The sequence below is a fragment of the Oryctolagus cuniculus genome, chromosome 7, assembly GCF_964237555.1.
Source record: "Oryctolagus cuniculus chromosome 7, mOryCun1.1, whole genome shotgun sequence".
NCBI classification, from domain to species: domain Eukaryota; kingdom Metazoa; phylum Chordata; class Mammalia; order Lagomorpha; family Leporidae; genus Oryctolagus; species Oryctolagus cuniculus.
This window is the reverse complement of record NC_091438.1, coordinates 76,631,272-76,648,544: the sequence shown is the minus strand read 5'-3', so window position 1 is coordinate 76,648,544 and position 17,273 is coordinate 76,631,272. Positions and strand designations below refer to the sequence as shown.

The 17,273-nt window shown below is 53.0% G+C and overlaps 1 protein-coding gene across 2 annotated transcripts in view; it reads right to left on the bottom strand.

Annotated features, from left to right (window-relative positions):
* The window catches only part of ABCA4 (ATP binding cassette subfamily A member 4), a 138,845-nt gene that overhangs the window by 32,134 nt on the left and 89,438 nt on the right, over positions 1-17,273 (bottom strand). For both annotated transcript variants that reach the window (XM_051857469.2, XM_070078016.1), the window contains exons 25-35: positions 15,648-15,853; positions 15,256-15,301; positions 10,443-10,678; positions 9,383-9,507; positions 8,887-8,985; positions 8,001-8,187; positions 3,548-3,642; positions 2,028-2,060; positions 648-753; positions 450-524; positions 70-239 (exon numbers count right to left, since the gene is read on the bottom strand). In XM_051857469.2, the coding sequence (XP_051713429.2) occupies positions 70-239; positions 450-524; positions 648-753; positions 2,028-2,060; positions 3,548-3,642; positions 8,001-8,187; positions 8,887-8,985; positions 9,383-9,507; positions 10,443-10,678; positions 15,256-15,301; positions 15,648-15,853 (1,378 nt within the window). The remainder of the gene's footprint in view (positions 1-69; positions 240-449; positions 525-647; positions 754-2,027; positions 2,061-3,547; positions 3,643-8,000; positions 8,188-8,886; positions 8,986-9,382; positions 9,508-10,442; positions 10,679-15,255; positions 15,302-15,647; positions 15,854-17,273) is intronic.

Sequence of the window (17,273 nt, the reverse complement as noted above, 5' to 3'; positions counted from 1 at the left end):
CCCAGCCCTGCACTTGCTGTTGGGGAAAAAGCCTCGGAGAAAACCTGAGGCCGGGCCCGGGCAGCTTACACTGTAACCTCTGAGAGCTGCTCCTTGGTCAGGTTCAGCGGCTGGCTTATGACGGTGACTCCATACTCTTCTGGGTTCCTGTCCGGGGGCAGGCTGGCCCGGAGGATGGCGTTGTGGGCCACGTTCAGAAAGCTGACCAGGGCGTGCCAGCCTTTGTTGTTGAACCACACCTAGCGGGTGGGAGGGGGCTTGGTGAGGCTGTGCTGACACTCAAGATGTTGCATGAAGAAAATTAGCCACAGGACAAAGCAGGAGCAGGGTCTGGCAGAGGGAAGACATTCCTTGCTGGATTTCAGCAGGGGGAGGGAAGGGCAAGTGGAAATAAAATCATCAGCTCACGTGAGGGTTTAGCCCTGGGGCAGATCATGCAGGTCACCTACCTTAATGTTGTCTTCCGTTTCCAGATGTTTCAGGAAATCAGACATTTCTTGAGCAGCCTTTCTGGTGACAGGGCCCTAGGGGACCAGGAGACACAAGCAGGAGGGTTTTTCACTGCTTCAGCACTCAGCAATCATTTCTATTTCATAGGAAGTAGGAAAGTCGCAAATCCTGCTCAAGTCTTCAGTCTCCTTACATACCCCGCTCACGTTCATTAGGTGGCCAAGGTCGTTGAGAAAAGCAACAAGTGCTTTCCCGGTGAAGGGGATGGCTGGGAGCTTCCCTCCGATGGAAATTCCTCCGTACCTGGCAAGGCAACAAGAGATCCTCAGCGTGGAGCCGTGACCTTCGCGCCTGCCAGGAGCATTCTGCTTCTGCAGGGGAACTGTCTGGGCCAGTGAGCAGAATCAGCCTACGTTACAAATCCAACTCTGCAGTCTTCCCCATTGCTGACTCCACCGCGGCCTAGGCTCAAGGTTCTTCTGAGTCTGGTCTCTGCCCCGACAGCCCTTCCCTCCCTAGAGCTTCCCTGGAGGGCCACACTGAACCACTTGCATGGACCCGAATGGCCCAGGCTGCCCGCTTCCCGGGGTGCCTCCTCCTTGCTCTCTTGGGCATCTGGCCAGCTCCAGCTCCTCTCTCCCACGTGACCTCTCTGGCGCCCACCAATGACTCCACTTCTCTGCCACCTCTGTCCTTTGCAGGTACTTCGAGCAGCACTGGACACAACAACTCGGCCTATGCAGGGCCAAGTGCTGCCACACACACCCCCGCCCCTGCTTGGTGCCTCTCACCCCCAACCCCAGCTCAGGCAACCCCACCATTTCTGGACTCTGCTCCTAACTGATCCCAGCCTTGGGACCCATCCTCTGTTCGGCTCTGGAAGTCTACAGCCATGAGGATGCAAACACCCACCCGAGGAGGTCACTCTCTGGCTTAAAACCCTTCCATGGCAGGATGAAAGCCAGACTCCACAGCAGCAGCGTTAATTACCACAGAGGAGAATTTGATTTCTCAGGGCCTCAGATTGTCCCCTGGCCCCCATTTTCTGCTTCATTAGAATCCTCAGAGTTCCCTCCAGGGGACAATTCTGCATTTCACTTTTATGGTCTAGAATCTTCCCAGGAAAGCAAGTCAGCCTCATCCCTGCATCCATTCTACAGACCCAGTGCTTCAGACGGCTTTCTCCTGGGATGCCCTCATGGATTCTCCACACCTCTGGGGCCACTGGAACCTCTGGGATGCTTCAGGAGTGGGGTGAGTCAGGGGCTGGGCCAGATCCCCTGTCCAGGGCTAGGTTGCAAGTCCCTCTCACTGGTGCATTCTAATCTCTTAGAAGCTTGCAGGTCTTAGAATGTTCTGGAAGTCCTCACCAGACTACCTTCTCCCACGTGTGCCCTCCAGGGACACAGCTGAACATCTCCTGAGCCCAGGTGTCCCCGGACACTTGGCCTTCAGGACACACTGTCTGAATTCCTGAGGCCAATCAGAACAGCCTTGGAGGTCTGGCTTTTAACATGTGCCATTGCTTTAACTGGCTCAATCAGAGATTTAAATTTCTTATAAAAATGCTTTCTTACCTCTGTTCGTTGACCCAGAATTTGCTCTTTAAGCTGAAAGTCAAAATAAAATCATGCAATGAATAACACACATTCAGCAGCAGTGTTAACTTTCTTCCCTGGGGAACTGGCATGATTCAATCTATAGGGACATTTTTGCATTTCTTAATATCCAGGTCATGTGGGAGCCACTCAGCTCCGAGCCTGAGCCTGAGCCTGAGCCTGAATACACATGCGGGGAAAAGACTGGGGTTTCCACTATTGTTCTCCCAGTCACACCCTGCAGCTGGGCTGAGTGATCTGTTGTCAGGTCACACGTCAGACCAGGGTGTCCACTCAGACCCGGAAAACATGGGAAGGATCGTGCCCAGGTGGAGGGAAGGCTGCAGCCCTCCCCCCTTCCACCAATGGACGTAACTCTACTAATCACCTGCACACTTAAGGCGTTCACTTTCAGACAATCTGGGCTAAAACAAGAAGCTGGGAAATGAGCAGACAGCATCCCCAGACCCTATGAACTGTCATGGTCGTCAACCACCAAGCAGCAAGTCCAGTATTCCATATTGCACATTGCTGCTGAGGTCAAAGTTTGGAGGGGCTGCTGTTTATCGCATTACTGGGGACATCCACGTGCTCTGCTTTTGTCTGGGGGCTTGGGTGGTGTCTTCCTTTCGCTAACTGCCGGCCTGGCGCAGTGTCTCAGCAGGTGCGTTTGCCACGTGCAGTATTCTAGCCATTGGAGAGTGTCTGTCCCTTGCTCAGGGCGCTAGGAAGGGAAGCAGCTGAAATCACCGCTGAAATGAGGATGCTTGGTTTTAGCCGCAGAGCGCGTGGGGCTGCATCCCTCTCTCCGGAGCATCCTGTGGTCAAGCTGCTCGCTCTGATGGCCAGGGACGCTGCGGCTGCTGTGTCCGGGTGGGGCTTGATTAGGACAGCAGCAGAGCCAAGCAAACCAGAAGAGGTTCCAGGCACTTTACCCGTTAAGCAGCAGTCCCCGCACCGCCCTGCACCGCCTCTTACTTCCTCCTCTTTTTTCTCTTTTTCCCCCCTTTACTCCCTCGTCTCCCTCCAAATCTTGTCTCTCTTTCCTAACTGGTTAACATATGAGGCTGCTGGGGCTGGCATTGTGGTGTAGTGGGTTAAGTTGCTGCCTGTGATGCCAGCATCTCATCTGGGTGCTGGTTCGAGTCCCGGCTACTCCACTTCCCATCCAGCTCCCTGCTAATGCGCCTGGGAAAGCAGCAGAGAATGATCTAAGTCCTTGGGCCTCTGAATCCATGTGGGAGACCCAGAAGCAGCTCTGGGCTCCAGGCTTCTGCCTGGTCCATCCCTGGCTGTTGTGACCATTTGGGGAGTGAACTAGTGGATGGAAAATCTCACTTGCTCGCTCTAATTCTGCTTTTCAAATGAACAAAATCTTTGAAAACAAAAAGCCCCACTGCCCTGACCATAGGTAACTTGTGAGAGTGCATTGTCCTCTATCAGTAGTGAATACTTGGTACAGCAAGCCGGGATGAGGTGCAGAGAGGGTCCCTTCTCACCTGCTTCTTATGAGAGCAGGGTACGTCTTCACCAGGTAGTCGGAGATGTTCCTGTCTGTAAGGTCCTGCAGGATTTCGGTGCTGCGCTGTGTCCTCTGAGGCAAGCAGACACCCTGTGAATAACTCTGCACCCCGAGGCCTCACAGTGTGTGCAGCTGCTCACTCCTCTCCCCAAATCACCTGTGGCCTCAGTTGCTGGGAAAATACTAAATAAGGCACTGGCATCTCCCAAACACATTGACAAGTTGGGATGGCATATCCCCAACAAAAACCAGTCACCCGCATCTCTCCAGCTCCAGTGCCTCCACTGTAGCCAAGCCACTACCCAGACTCTACAGAAGCTTCCAGACTGGGCTCCCTGATTCTCTCCTGGGTCCCGCACATTCCATTCTCCACACAACAGCCAGGGGAGCTTTAAACATGAAATTAAGAATACCCCTTGTGTGGGTGCAAACTGTTGAAATATTTACTTAATAAATACTGAATTGATCTTCTGTATATAAAGATAATTGAAAATGAATCTTGATGTGAATGGGATGGGAGAGGGAGTAGGAGATGGGAGGAGTGCGAGTGGGAGGGAAATTATGGGGGGGGGGAGCCAATGTAATCCATAAACTGTACTTTGGAAATTTATATTTACTAAATTAAAAAAAAAAAAAAGAATACCTCCGTCATCTTGTCTACCACACGCCAAAAAGCCCACAATCAAATCCAAGGGGCCCCACGTGGCCGGGCCCTGCCTCCCTCTTGAACTCCCTGGCTGCCACCTTTCTCTCCCTCCTACCCATTCTCCCTGGTTTTCACGATGTAGCTTTGAACTCGGCCGTCCACTCTCCCTGTAGAATCTCACATTCTACTTCCAGTTCCTCCCTATCATCAGCACTCCTCTGCCTGATCTCCCTCGTGGATGACTTGTTTTTTTTTTTTTTTTTTTTTTGACAGGCAGAGTGGACAGTGAGAGAGAGAGACAGAGAGAGAAAGGTCTTCCTTTGCCGTTGGTTCACCCTCCAATGGCCGCCGCTGCAGCCGGCGCACCGCGCTGATCCTGGCAGGAGCCAGGAGCCAGGTGCTTTTCCTGGTCTCCCATGGGGTGCAGGGCCCAAGCACCTGGGCCATCCTCCACTGCACTCCCTGGCCATAGCAGAGGGCTGGCCTGGAAGAGGGGCAACCGGGACAGAATCCGGCGCCCCAACCGGGACTAGAACCCGGTGTGCCGGCGCCGCAAGGTGGAGGATTAGCCTATTGAGCCACGGCGCCGGCTGGATGACTTGTTTTTGTCTGTTGCCGCCTGCAGCAGAGGCCTTCTGGGCAAGCAGGGGCTTCCTCACACTTGTTGGCTGTTGTGTCCCTGCCACCCAGAATAGTACCTGGCGTACAGATGACACGTGCTAAATCTGTGACACAAGTGAAACGACTACAACTGTGCCTTATGGTTTACAAATCACTTTCAACAGATTCGGAAAAATTCAAGCAATGTATAAGTTTGGCCGCCAGGTGGCAATATTACTGTAATTTTGGGAAGCCGGTGCTTAGTTACTCATATTAGCCAATTGCATAGGTCACTCATGAACCTGGGCCCAAGCATTCGCTCTGTCCCGGGGGCCCACCCAGAGGGGGCTAAGGAGAATTTTTGGAGGCATTAAACCACCACCACCACACAGAACACTCCTCATTTTTGCACGCTGTCTTCCCTCCCTTTTCCCCTTTGACTTTCCCTTCTCAGTTCCTTTTGCTCTCCGTGTTCCTCTCTCTCATACTAGCAGGACCAGCACCTGCTCATGCTGCTGTGTGCCAGCGTACAGAACACGAGCCCTCCTAACTCCAGCACCCTGGTGAGGGAGGAGTCGGACTTGATCGGACAGGCAGAGATGTTGAGGTTCAAGGAGGGCAGCTGCCTTGCACTGGTCACAGAGTGGGTGGGTGGTTGGCCCAGGGCCTGGGCCTACATCCATCCGACTCCACAGCCCTTGCTCTCCCTCTCTACCGTCCGCTTCTCTTGCCGCACGCAGCACCCTGGGGAGCCACCGTGCTCCTCTGGTGAAACCCAGGTCAAAACAATTGGGACAGCTTATGATACATTGCTATCTGATAAATTCTGGCAAACACAATGCTCCTCCAACATAATCTCCACATATTCCAGAAGTCAGGGACCCAGCGCTTCCTGCTCAGGACCCACCAGCATTCACAGAATGTCAGAGCAGGAAGGGGCCTAGAGACCACCACATCCACCAACCCTGGTTTCCAGACAGAGCAGTTTACTTGCTACCCCTGAGCCAGGTCCACGCCTCTGACTTATGGGCTGAAGAGAAGGGAGTGTTTGAGGAGGGAGTGTGTGTGTGTGTGTGTGTGTGTGTGTGTGAGAGAGAGAGAGAGAGAGCGAGAGAGAGAGAGAGAGAGAGCGAGCAGTTCCTGTGCAGATGTGTGACGTTATTTTACTGCAGAGAGGCATGAATGATAGGGAGGAAATGCAGTAGTGAAAGAAACTCAGAGGAACTGGTGTGCCTTTCTCTAGGACTGCAGCGGCCCTGTAGATTTCTCCCCAGGGACCGAGGACAAATGCTACTGAGGAGTCTAAGTGTGGAGGTCGGGCTTCATTTAGGAAATGAATCACCACGTAACTATGCTCGGCCTTCTCTTTTTCTCCCAGCCAAGAAGTTAACGTGCAGTGACACAGGCTTGGGCGTCCCAGCGCTGGGGAGATTTGAGTGGACACAGCCACAGAGGCCCTTAGCACTTGACCGCCAACCAACCAGAAGCCAAGCTCCCTTCTGGAGTGCAGGCAGCTGAGGCAGGCTCTTTGAGTTCTTCTGCTGGGACCCCCATGAAGCTTAGTGGCTGAGTTGTGATCCAAAGAGAGGATACATTGCTTGAGAAATATTAAGAAATATAAAAGTAGATGCTTTAGAATAAAAAAAAAGACTGGGTGTTCATGAACAGTCGATCTGTTATGATAATGGCTGTGGCAAAATTCACTTGTCCTCATTACTGGCTCTTCCTCGCTACCATCCTAATAACCCACTTTGTTGGGTATGGCCGCCCAGAACAAAGATGATGGCTGCCAGTCTCCTTGACGCTGGGCTCTGGCCTGTAACACACAAGTCTAAGTGCAAGTGCCACGTGGTGGCTTGTGGCAGTCTTCCTAGCGCACACTGGCACACCCTGCCTCCTCTTCCCCTTTGTCCCTTCTTCCACTCTGCTGCCTGAAAAGCAGATTCTGCCATCTTGGCTGATGAAGCTGAGGCCTGTTTTAGGGAGCAGTGGCTCATAAAGCATCAAGGACCAATCATATCGCCTTCCTCAGGAGAGAAAAGCTGGGGTTTGTCTTATCCACTCTTAGCTCGGGGCTGTCATTACTTGAGTTGAATCTAAGTCATTCTTCGCTGACATTATTTCATTGAATTAATGCTCTGCATGATGTACATTCATCCCGAATTTCTAGGTGAGGAGTTGAACACCGAGACTGGTCGGGGCAGCCAAGCCACGCCTCCCTGATCCCCAGGCCTGTGCTCTGCCCGCTACACCGCACTGCCTTGCTGGGGACTGTTTACTCGCTGTCAGATCCCGAAAGGCTGCGAAAGGGCTTGCTCTGGCCACGTCAGGGGGAAGGCCCATTATCAACCTGAGACAAAGTGCCATTGCTCTGGTCCCTTCCACCACCTCTGAAGCTCCCGGGAGGGGCTCCCTGTGATGCACTCCGGAGTCTAGGGCTCCCGAGAAAGGCTGGTACTCAGAGCCACGGTGTCCATCTATGTTCCTGCGAGATAAGCTCCTGGCTGTGTGTGCGAGCACCTCCGCACCTAGGTGCACCTGTGTTAGATGCACAGCACATGGCCAGCCTCTGAAGAATTGTTCATACGTGTGTAAATGTTCACACATGTGTAAATACATACATATGTAAATACACAGCCCAGTATTGTCTATAATGGAGAAAATTGGAAGTCCAAATATCCAACAAAGGGAAATTGGTTAAATAAACAAAGTCCAACTAATGACCTAGTGTGCGGGTGTTAGATTTGGTGCAGATGTGTATCTGTTGGCATGGATGCATGTCCATGATGTGTATTAGGGGAAAAGAGCCGGTGTCAAGGTGAGATTTTAAATGTGATCCTGTTTGGGTGGATGGCAACCGAGCGCTATGGGTGGTTATCTGCAAGTGGTGACTGCCTTCCCTTCTGGCTTGCCTAATTTTTGTATCACGGGCACACATGACTTGTGTACTGTAAGAAACATGTTCTCACTGGATTGGATAGGAAATGTTTGGAGGAAAAGGAAGCTTTTGGTCAGGGACTTCCTCCAGGTGGCAGTGCCGGAGAAAGCCCTGGGAGCCTCGCTCAGTCCTTCCCCTCAACTGCCAGTGGGGATGTTAGTGGGCTTGAGGCTCACACACGTCCCCCATCCCCCAACCCCGCTCTCGCAGGCCTTGGTGTCCCATGGGGTGGAGGGGTGGAGGTACCTGCGGGGGCGGGAGTCCCCCGGCGCCCCTGGGGCACTCGGGCAACATGGTGAGCTTCTCCCTGGTGCTGCACCTGCAGGAGGGCGAGGGGTTGTCCGGCGTCCATATCTGCTGCTGGAATAGGTGGGTGATGTTTGGGGACACAGAGGGAGTCTTCCAGGCTGTCGAGTTGCCACAGGGGTACCCCCTCATGGAAGAAAAGAGAATGTCCCAAGGTCAGTTCCAAAGCCCCCACGAGGCTCCCCGGCACCCATCCCCGACCTTCCTGGCCTCTCTGTCTCACATCCAGGCACTTTATTCTCACCCTCTTGGAGACTGGTCTCGGGTGAGGTGTGGGGCTGGGGATAATTATTATCTAGTTTGTGGACTGTTTCATTTTCCTTTTTCTTTCTGGCTGTTCAGAGACTGAACAAATAAAAGGGAGAATTTTGGTCCTTACTAATAGCTTTGGGAAAAGACTGGATGGCACAGAAATTAAAATTACTTCAACCTGTTAGGGCCCTATGGGAAGTTCTGGACCCATCCTCTCCAACTGCCTTCTCTATATTCTAACAGTAGTTGCGAGCTGGCCGTGTGGCGTTAATGCCATTGGACAGACAATTAGAAAACAGCACAGCCCCCTGGTCAGAAGCCGTTCAAACAAGGTAGGGGGAACCATCTATGAACTCAGCATAGGGCTTCTGCATTGAGAAAGGCAGAGCTTCCCCAGGAGGCGGGGGCTTCCCAGCAGGCGTGGGCGGGGGAGGGGTCGGAGATGTGGTGCTGCTCTGTGAAATACAGGACAGAACCGAGGTGGCAGAGGTCTCTTCCTGGCCCTGCCATCCCGGACCCCAGCATCGGGTCTCGGGAGCCGCGGGCAGTAGGGCAGGGATGTGCAGCCACTTACGGAAGCCACTCTTGCTTCAGGCAGCGATTGCCAAAGCCCGGCTTGTTCAGGAGGACGTCTGCCAGGGTGGCGAGGCGCTCGTTGCCAGGCTCGTCCATGCTGGAGAGAGGGAGAGAGAGGCTTAGCTTAGGGACCGTGAGAGAGAGGACAAAGAGGCCAGGGAGTGGCAACTCTGTGTCAGGCAGGTACAGGAGGCATTGCCTCAGCACCGCTACAGGCCTGCTGGGAGTGGGGCAGGCTGCTGGTACACCTGTGCGCTGATGCTGTGTCGCCTGCCCCTCTGAGAGCCCGAGCCGCAGCCCCTCGCCCTGAGCGCATCCGCTTTCCTTACTCCCCTTCCCAAGGCATCCTGGTTGCCCACGTGGGATCCTTGCCAGGCAGCGGCAGACACCGTAACTCCTCTTGCGGGGTAACACTAAGAGCCCTGCACAATGGCACGTGGCCTGGGAGCCCACGCCACAGAGGGGGAGGCGACCCTGGGGATGAGTCTGCGCACCTGAAGAAGGTGTACTGCTGCCCATACATCCAGGGGTGAAGGGTCAAGGCGGGATATTCACCAAAAGGAGGCACGATGATGGAAAGCATCAGAGCCAGACACACAAACGTGGCCGGGAGCACGATCTGTTGGGTTAAGTATAAAAATGGGGCTGTGGCGTGTGAGATGGCTCACACACACACAGGCATGCATGTACATGTATGCCCACCCAATGCCAACTCACGCACACATGCCTGAACACTCACACATCAGTCCCACAATGCACATTCACTCACACGTATGCACAACTCCTGTAGTGTATACATGCATACACAGACATGCATGCACACACGCTGTCACATGTGCACTCACACACATGATGCATATGGGATGCACATACTTAAACACGCATTCATGCATACTTATGAACATTTGCAAACTCACATATACATTCATACCAAGACAAGCACACTTACACTCTTGCACACACATGTGCATGCATATACTTGGACACATACAGGAGTGTGCACACATGCACACACATTCGTACTTCCAAACACTCATCCTGCTGCCTCACAACCAGGGCTTGGGGGAGAAGGTCAGCTTTCTGGGGGGACATCCCAGGCAGGGTGTGCACAGGCAAAATGTGGGAAACAGAATGTTTGGTAGCAACTGAAGCTTCTGGATGTAGGCCAATGCTCGGCAGAGGTTGAAGGGCAGTTCAAAGAGCAAGTCACCATACTCACCACTCTTTGAAGCAGTTTCTTTTCTAAATAAAAAACATAGCAAGAAAAAAGGGGACAGTGGCCTTGATGGATGGGATCATCGTGGAAACAAAAGAAAACACGATGGAACCTTTCACTATAAAAATAAAAATATGAACGTTTCCCCTGCTCTTCTATGGTTTTTGCTTAGTGAGGTCCCAGACTTGCCAAGAAAGGTGTTACAGAGAATTGAACTGCAGGTGGGCAAGGAAGAACCAAGGGGACCGAAGCTGAAGAAGCTGCACCTGCCATGTTGGAACCATGTGCGCCACACACCCCGGAGAGGCTGGAAAGCCCCGGAAGAGAGGCAGCGGTACCTGGGCCAGGAAGTCCTTGTGGCTGCGGATGGCGTGGTGGAAGCGCTTGATCAGCAGCGCCTGCACGTGTTGGAGGATGAGCCTCGCGCCCGTGTTGAGCGGGACGCCTGTGCCCTCGGGCTCTGGGGAGGGCGAGCCCTCAGCGGCAGTGGCCTGGGCAGACTCTTCAGCCTTCCCGCTGGGACCCAAACAGGGGTGACGCAGGCTGACGGGCGCACTTTTCTGCAGAGGGCCACCTGGCAGGAGAGATGCAATAGAAAATATCCATGAGGTCTGGATCTCACAGTGGTTTCCCCGTCATTTAAAACAGCAACAGTAATCCTTTAAAAATCTGTTTTCTGGGCCTGGCGCTGTGACTCTGGCATAGCAGGTAAAGCCGCCGTCTGTGGTGCCAACATCCTGTGTGGGTGCCTATTCGAATCCTGGCTGCTCCACTTTTGATCCAGCTCTCTGCTATAGCCTGGGAAAACAGTAAATGTCCCAAGTCCTTGGGCTCCTGCATCAACATGGGAGACCCGGCAGAAGCTCCCAGCTCTTGGCTTTGGATCAGCACAGCTCCAGTGGTTTGCAGCCATTTGGTGAATGAACCAGCAGATAGAAGACTCCCCCACCTCTGTAACTCTGCCTTTCAAATAAAATAAATATTTTAAAAAGTCTGTTTCCTAGTATAAATGATCTAGCAATCAAATCAATTGAAATCACTTAAAACGTCTCTTATTAGCATTAAAGAGAACAGAATAGTTCTAAATGCATTGATAGGGAGGGGGAGGGGGAGGGGGAGGGACAGGGGAGGAGGAGGGGGAGAGGGAGAGGGAAATTAACTCAATACAAACCAAAAAAGCACAAAAGAAGCTAAGGTACAGAACATTCCGTATGATAAGATCACACTTATGTTAGAAAATTCATACATCCTACACGTATGACGTCTCCCATTCACACCCATGGTAGTGACCACACTCCAGAAGAATGCCCACAGCTGTCCACAAGCTCAGCCTGGGGAGCTGGATAGGGGAAGAATGGGGAGGGAGACTTCAGCCTTTTGTGCATTATTTCATTTTTTTAAACAAGAAATATATGAGGATATTTCAAAAAACTTGTGGAAAATGGAATTAAAAGACTATTTTGGTGCAAAGATGTTTTGAATCTATGTATAGCTTTCTCCTAATATGCATTTTCTATGAACTTTTTAAAGATCCTTCATATTCACGCATTGCCTGTGTACTTGAAAACATTAAAACCAGAGTCCATGAGGCACTTTCTGCCCCCGCAGGGGCCACTAAGCGGTCGGGAGACTAATGAACTAGGAAGCTGGAGACCTGAGTTTGAGAATGGAGTCTCGCAAATGCCTAAATTCAAGGGGGTGGCCCTTCCTGTCTGCAGCTGAGTTTTCTGGTCTGTGAAGTGAAAATGAGAGCATTTCCCAGGATTGTTCTGAGGGCTAAGTGAGGCAGCCCACGGGAATGCGCTTTCTAAACCACTGCGAGGAGTCAGCGCTGGCGGAGCTGCGGTTACGTCACTCAGCGATGCTCCTCAGCTCATCCGTGGTGGATGCCGAGGGAGGGCCCAGATGACTGCGGCCTAGGTCCCAGGAGCTTTTCTAAATTTATTTTTATTTATTTGAAAGGCAGAGAGACAGACAGACAAACCATCTGCTGGTTCCTTCCCCAAATGCCCACAACAGCCAGTGGGCCAGGTTGAAGCTAGGAGCCAGGAACTCAATCAGATCTCCCAGGGCAGTGGCGGGAAGCCAGTTACCTGAGCCACCTTCTGCCTCCCAGGGTGCACTTCAGCCATTAACAGGAAGCTGGAATGGAGTGGAGCCCAGACTCAAATGCAGACACTCCGATACGGGATACAGGCATCCCAAGCTGCATCGTAACTGCTTTGCTAAATGCCAGCCCTCCCCCTTTTTATTTTAATTTATCCATGAGGTAAAGAGACAGAGAGACAAGACAGAAGACATTCTTATCCACTGGTTCACTTCCAAATGTTGGACTGTACCAGGCTGAAGCCAGGAACCAGGAATGCAATCCAGGTATCCCATATGGGTGGCACCTTGAGCCACCACTGCTGCCTCCCAGGGTCTGCACTGGCAGGAAGCTGGAGTCAGAAGCCAGAGCAGGGAACTGAACTCGGGCACTTAGCTATGGAATGTGGGCATCCTAACTAGTGGCTTAACCACTGGGCCAGATGCTTTCCGCACTCCTCCACTGCCCCACTGCTTTCTTAACCTTCCTCAAGTCCCCCAGGACTAGGGCAGCTGTGAAAGCAGTTAGGTCAAGCTCAGTCATCCTTTCAGCTAATAACCTATGATGCGCCAGGCCTTGGATGCAGAGGCCCTGGGGCAGACAGGAGACATTCTGCAGGTCTGACCACCTGGAGTGGGAGCCCCAGTTCTCCAGCCCCCTTTTCCTGATCAGGGCTCAGGGCTGATGCCTGCTGCGGCTGGGGCTGGAGCTCCTTCTGCAGGACCCCCGTTGCCTCGGCCCCTTTGCAGGCTGGCCTCACCTCCATCCTCTGCTGGTCCCACCCAGAATGCAGCCCTCTGTCTTAGCCAGTTGTGGTGGCTCCAGGCCTGTTCAGAATCAGTGGTGTGTCCTTTGCTTTCTGCTGCTCTCTAGGGGTCACTGGCAGAAATGACATTGACCTCTTTGCAAGGTGTGACCCAATGACTTGCTCTAGCCTCCTTCAGACCCTGGAGATGTTATCGGAAAATGTCATCATCTAAAATAGAGCCAGTTCAAAACACATGAGCTCAGCCCTATGCAAAATAAGAGGTAGGGGGAGTGTGGTGGAGGGTCCTGGAAACCCGTATGGTTTTAGGCAAGTCCTCCAACCTCTGGTGGAGAGCTCTTTTTCCCCAGATGGGGCAGATCCCCGCCCTGCCTGCCTCACGAGCTTATGGTGAGGATCAGACAACAGGTGTTCAGAGCTTCATAAAGCATCGCACAACTCTGAGGAAACAGACGATTTGTAAATGTTGAGATTGGAGCGTTGCTAGAGATCCCACACTGTGTTCAGACCTGGCACTCATGAACTCATTTAATTCTCCCAGTTGCTCTAAAAGGTACAAAGAGATCAACTCAGTCAGCAAGTTCTGGGGCTTGGGTTTGACGTTGGTCTGCTTGACTCCCAGGCTCAGCCTCTACCCTGACTGTCCCTTCGAAGCATCCTGCTCTATGCCTGTGCTGACCCGACAGTCTGCCGAGGTCCACTTATTCTCTCAAGACAGCCCAATTATGAAGGAGTATTCTGTGCACAGAGAGAGTCCTCTTGAATCCGGTGGCGCTTTGGCTACATAAGTTAGCCTATTTGCATTTGGTCTTGGTTAGTGTCCGTCTCTGGCTTTGAGTGAGCCAAGTATTCGCTTTCTATGTCTGACAAGCTTTAAAGTTGACCTGGGTCCTGTGTGAGTTGCTGCACCCGCCCCAGACGATGGCTCCCCACCCCACACACCCTCTGGCAGGATGGCCACCTCTTTGGGGCATCACATGACCTAACCGAGGGTCTGGGGCACACTGAGCTGATGCCTGGCAGTTTTAGGCATGGCTGATAAACTTCTTGGATTGCTTAGAAGCAAGGCGGAAACCATACCGAGGGGCAGTACCAGGACTCCCACAGGGAGGGACCCACTCTTTGCCCCAGAAAACACCATGCTGAGCCACACTGGGAAGCAGGAGGTGGGCAGTGGTGTGGGTGGTGTCAGGAGCACATGAGAACTGTAGCATGGCTCTTGCCTGTGACCAGCAGAGCAGTTTAGCAGTATGAATGATTGCCTCTTGTTCCATCAGAAGTGGGTCGTGGTAGGGCAGCCACGTCACCTCCCTTCTCCCCTGCGCTGCTGTCTTCCTCTCTTCCACCCTCTGCAGTCAAGTCTCAGAGGCTTGTGTGGCCTCAGCTTTGGGTGGAGATCATAGAAGGGGCTGGTTGGCACACATGGAAGAGAGACTCACCCCCAGGACCCCCGGGAGTTTCAGCCCCCACCATTTCAAAGCCTACAGGCCACTTGATGAAGGTTCACAATGATGTGCTCTTGATTTCAAAGGGACCAGGAGACTGCAGCTGGCATCTGGGCTGGATTTACTTTCTTTCTTTCTTTTCTTTTCTTTCTTTTTTTCCACAGGCAGAGTGGACAGTGAGAGAGAGAGACAGAGAGAAAGGTCTTCCTTTGCCGTTGGTTCACCCTCCAATGGCCGCCGCGGCCAGCGCGCTGCGGCCGGCGCACCGCGCTGATCCGATGGCAGGAGCCAGGAGCCAGGTGCTTTTCCTGGTCTCCCATGGGGTGCAGGGCCCAAGCACCTGGGCCATCCTCCACTGCACTCCCTGGCCACAGCAGAGAGCTGGCCTGGAAGAGGGGCAACCGGGACAGAATCCGGCGCCCCGACCGGGACTAGAACCCGGTGTGCTGGCGCCGCTAGGTGGAGGATTAGCCTAGTGAGCCGCAGCGCTGGCTGGATTTACTTTTACTGTTATCTTTACTGGCTCTGCCAGTTGTCACTCCTGCAGACTGGAATGAACGAGGGGTCCTCAGTGGAGAGGACAGGAGGACAAGGGGTGGATGACGTGGCAGGAGCAAAAGATTGGGGACGAGCAGTCCTAAGGCAGGTGACCAGCCTACCACCACCAGAACCCCGATTCCTCCAGATGTTCCTACCAAGTTGTAGCCCAGCTTGCCATTCCCGGGCCATTCAAAGACACAGAGAAGGCACAGGGTGTACTCGTGCGGGTCAGCCACCCTGCAGGAGCCTATTCCCTGCTTTGGTGTGACCTGGGGGCTGGGGAAGGGGAGACGCCACCCACTCCAGCACCATACCAGCAAACAGGCCCGAATCAGCATCTTCCGTAACCTTCAGGAAAATCTGCCAGGAAATGAAAGAGAGAGAATTTGGCCTGGGCACCCCCACTCTCAGGAGAATCTAGCCCAGCTCTGTCTTGCTGGGTGCTGTTTCATAATGGGAAAAACATACCTTGTGACTCTTTATCTAAGAACATAGTCTTCTACAAAGACAAAAACGTAAGCACATGGTGACCACAGCTACGTGAAATATGCGTGCACATGGACAAAGGCAGGAGGAAGTAAGCCCCAGATGGGTGCAGTGTGCTATGCCTGGGTGGGGAATGACGGCATATCACTTTATAAAACCGCACTCTACGCGTAGGGATTTGCAAGGGACCGCCTCTCCTGGCGCCTGGCCTCTGCTTTACCTCTTCCAGGGGAGTGTCGGAAATTCCAAAACTGCTGAGCCCCAGGTCAGCCAGCGTCTCCTCCAGCTCCCGGAAAAGGCTGGCATACGCTCTCTGCTTGAAATTCTTGTTTGGAAGAAGGAAGACCAGTTCTTGCCCGATGCACTCCACCAGCGTGGCCTCTGGAACGTGGTGTTGAACCACATCCACCAGCTCGCTCACATCCCCTAGGACAAGAGGGAAGACTGATGCCCACTGTGCTCCAGACGCCGGGAGCTGGCGAGCTGGCTCAGGCGGGCCACTTTCCCCGATTCCCCCTCGAGGAAGGCGCGCTTTGTTACTCTCAGGATTGACATGTGTGCTTTTGGCTCAGCTGGCCCTGTGATGGTCCCTGACGGGTGGAAGGAGATGGAACCAAGGCTGCTCCCTGCTGTGCAGCCTCAGGGAGGCCACGTGACAGGCCTGTGTCCGTTACTTTTTATGTTCTGTCCCCTCGATCTATGTTACATTGGCCAGGTCATAGCCGGATTGCCTCATCTGCTCAAAAGGGAAAGTAACAGTACCCTCTTGCTTGTTGTTTGTGAGACCGGCTGAGTTTGCCATGCAGGAGCACAGGTGAGTGGTAGCTGCTGTCAGTAGCAAGCACCTTAACACAGGTGGGAAAGCACTTCAGCGTTGTGGGTGATTATTCTCATTCACCGCAAACCAAGGTAAGACAGGTACGTCTCTTAACTTATTAAGTGTTAAGCCAGGGGCTGGCACAGTGGGTTAAAGCGCTGGCCTGCAGTGCCGGCGTCTCCTATGGATGCTGGTTCAGGTCCCGGATGCTTCACTTTTTTTTTTTTGGACAGGTAGAGTTATAGACAGTGAGAGAGACAGACAGAAAAGTCTTCCTTCCATTGATTCACTCCCCAAGTTGTGGCCAGTGCTGCGCCGATCTGAAGCCAGGAACCAGATGCTTCTTTCTGGTCTGCCATGCGGGTGCAGGAGCGCAAGCACTTGGGCCATCCTCCACTGCCCTCCCAGGCCACAGCAGAGAGCTGGACTGGAAGAGGAGCAACCAGGACTAGAACTCCAGCCCCTGCTCCACTTCTGATCCAGCTCCCTGCTAATGTACCTGGGAGAGCGATGGAGGATGGCCCAGGTGTTTGGGCCCCTGCACCCATGTGGGAGACCCTGAAGGAGCTCTTGGCTTCAGATTGGCTCAGCTGCAGCCATTGTGGCCTTTTGGGGAGTGAGCCAACAGATAGAAAAACTCTCTTTCTCTGTGTCTTTCTGATAAATAAAATCAATCTTAAAAAATTAAGTGAAAGTTGTCCTCATTTTCCTGGTCTGGTCCCAGCTGTCAGGAATTGCCCAAGACACATACCTGTCACAGGTGGCCAAGCTGAGTGAATCACACACCCATCCCTGGTCTAACATCTCAGGAGACTGTCTCAGGACGGCACTGATGCCTCAAATGGAACAGGACTTTGTACCCAGCTCCCAGGAAATGCAGAAGGGGGTTGAGATACCACGGAAAGCACTGAGGGGTGGGCATAAGGTGTGTAGCACAGATGGTGGACAAATGTCAGGTAGCAGGTGTTTACCTGATACCCTCATGCAACTGGAATTAATTATACACATCAGAATGTGTTTGCTGGGCCA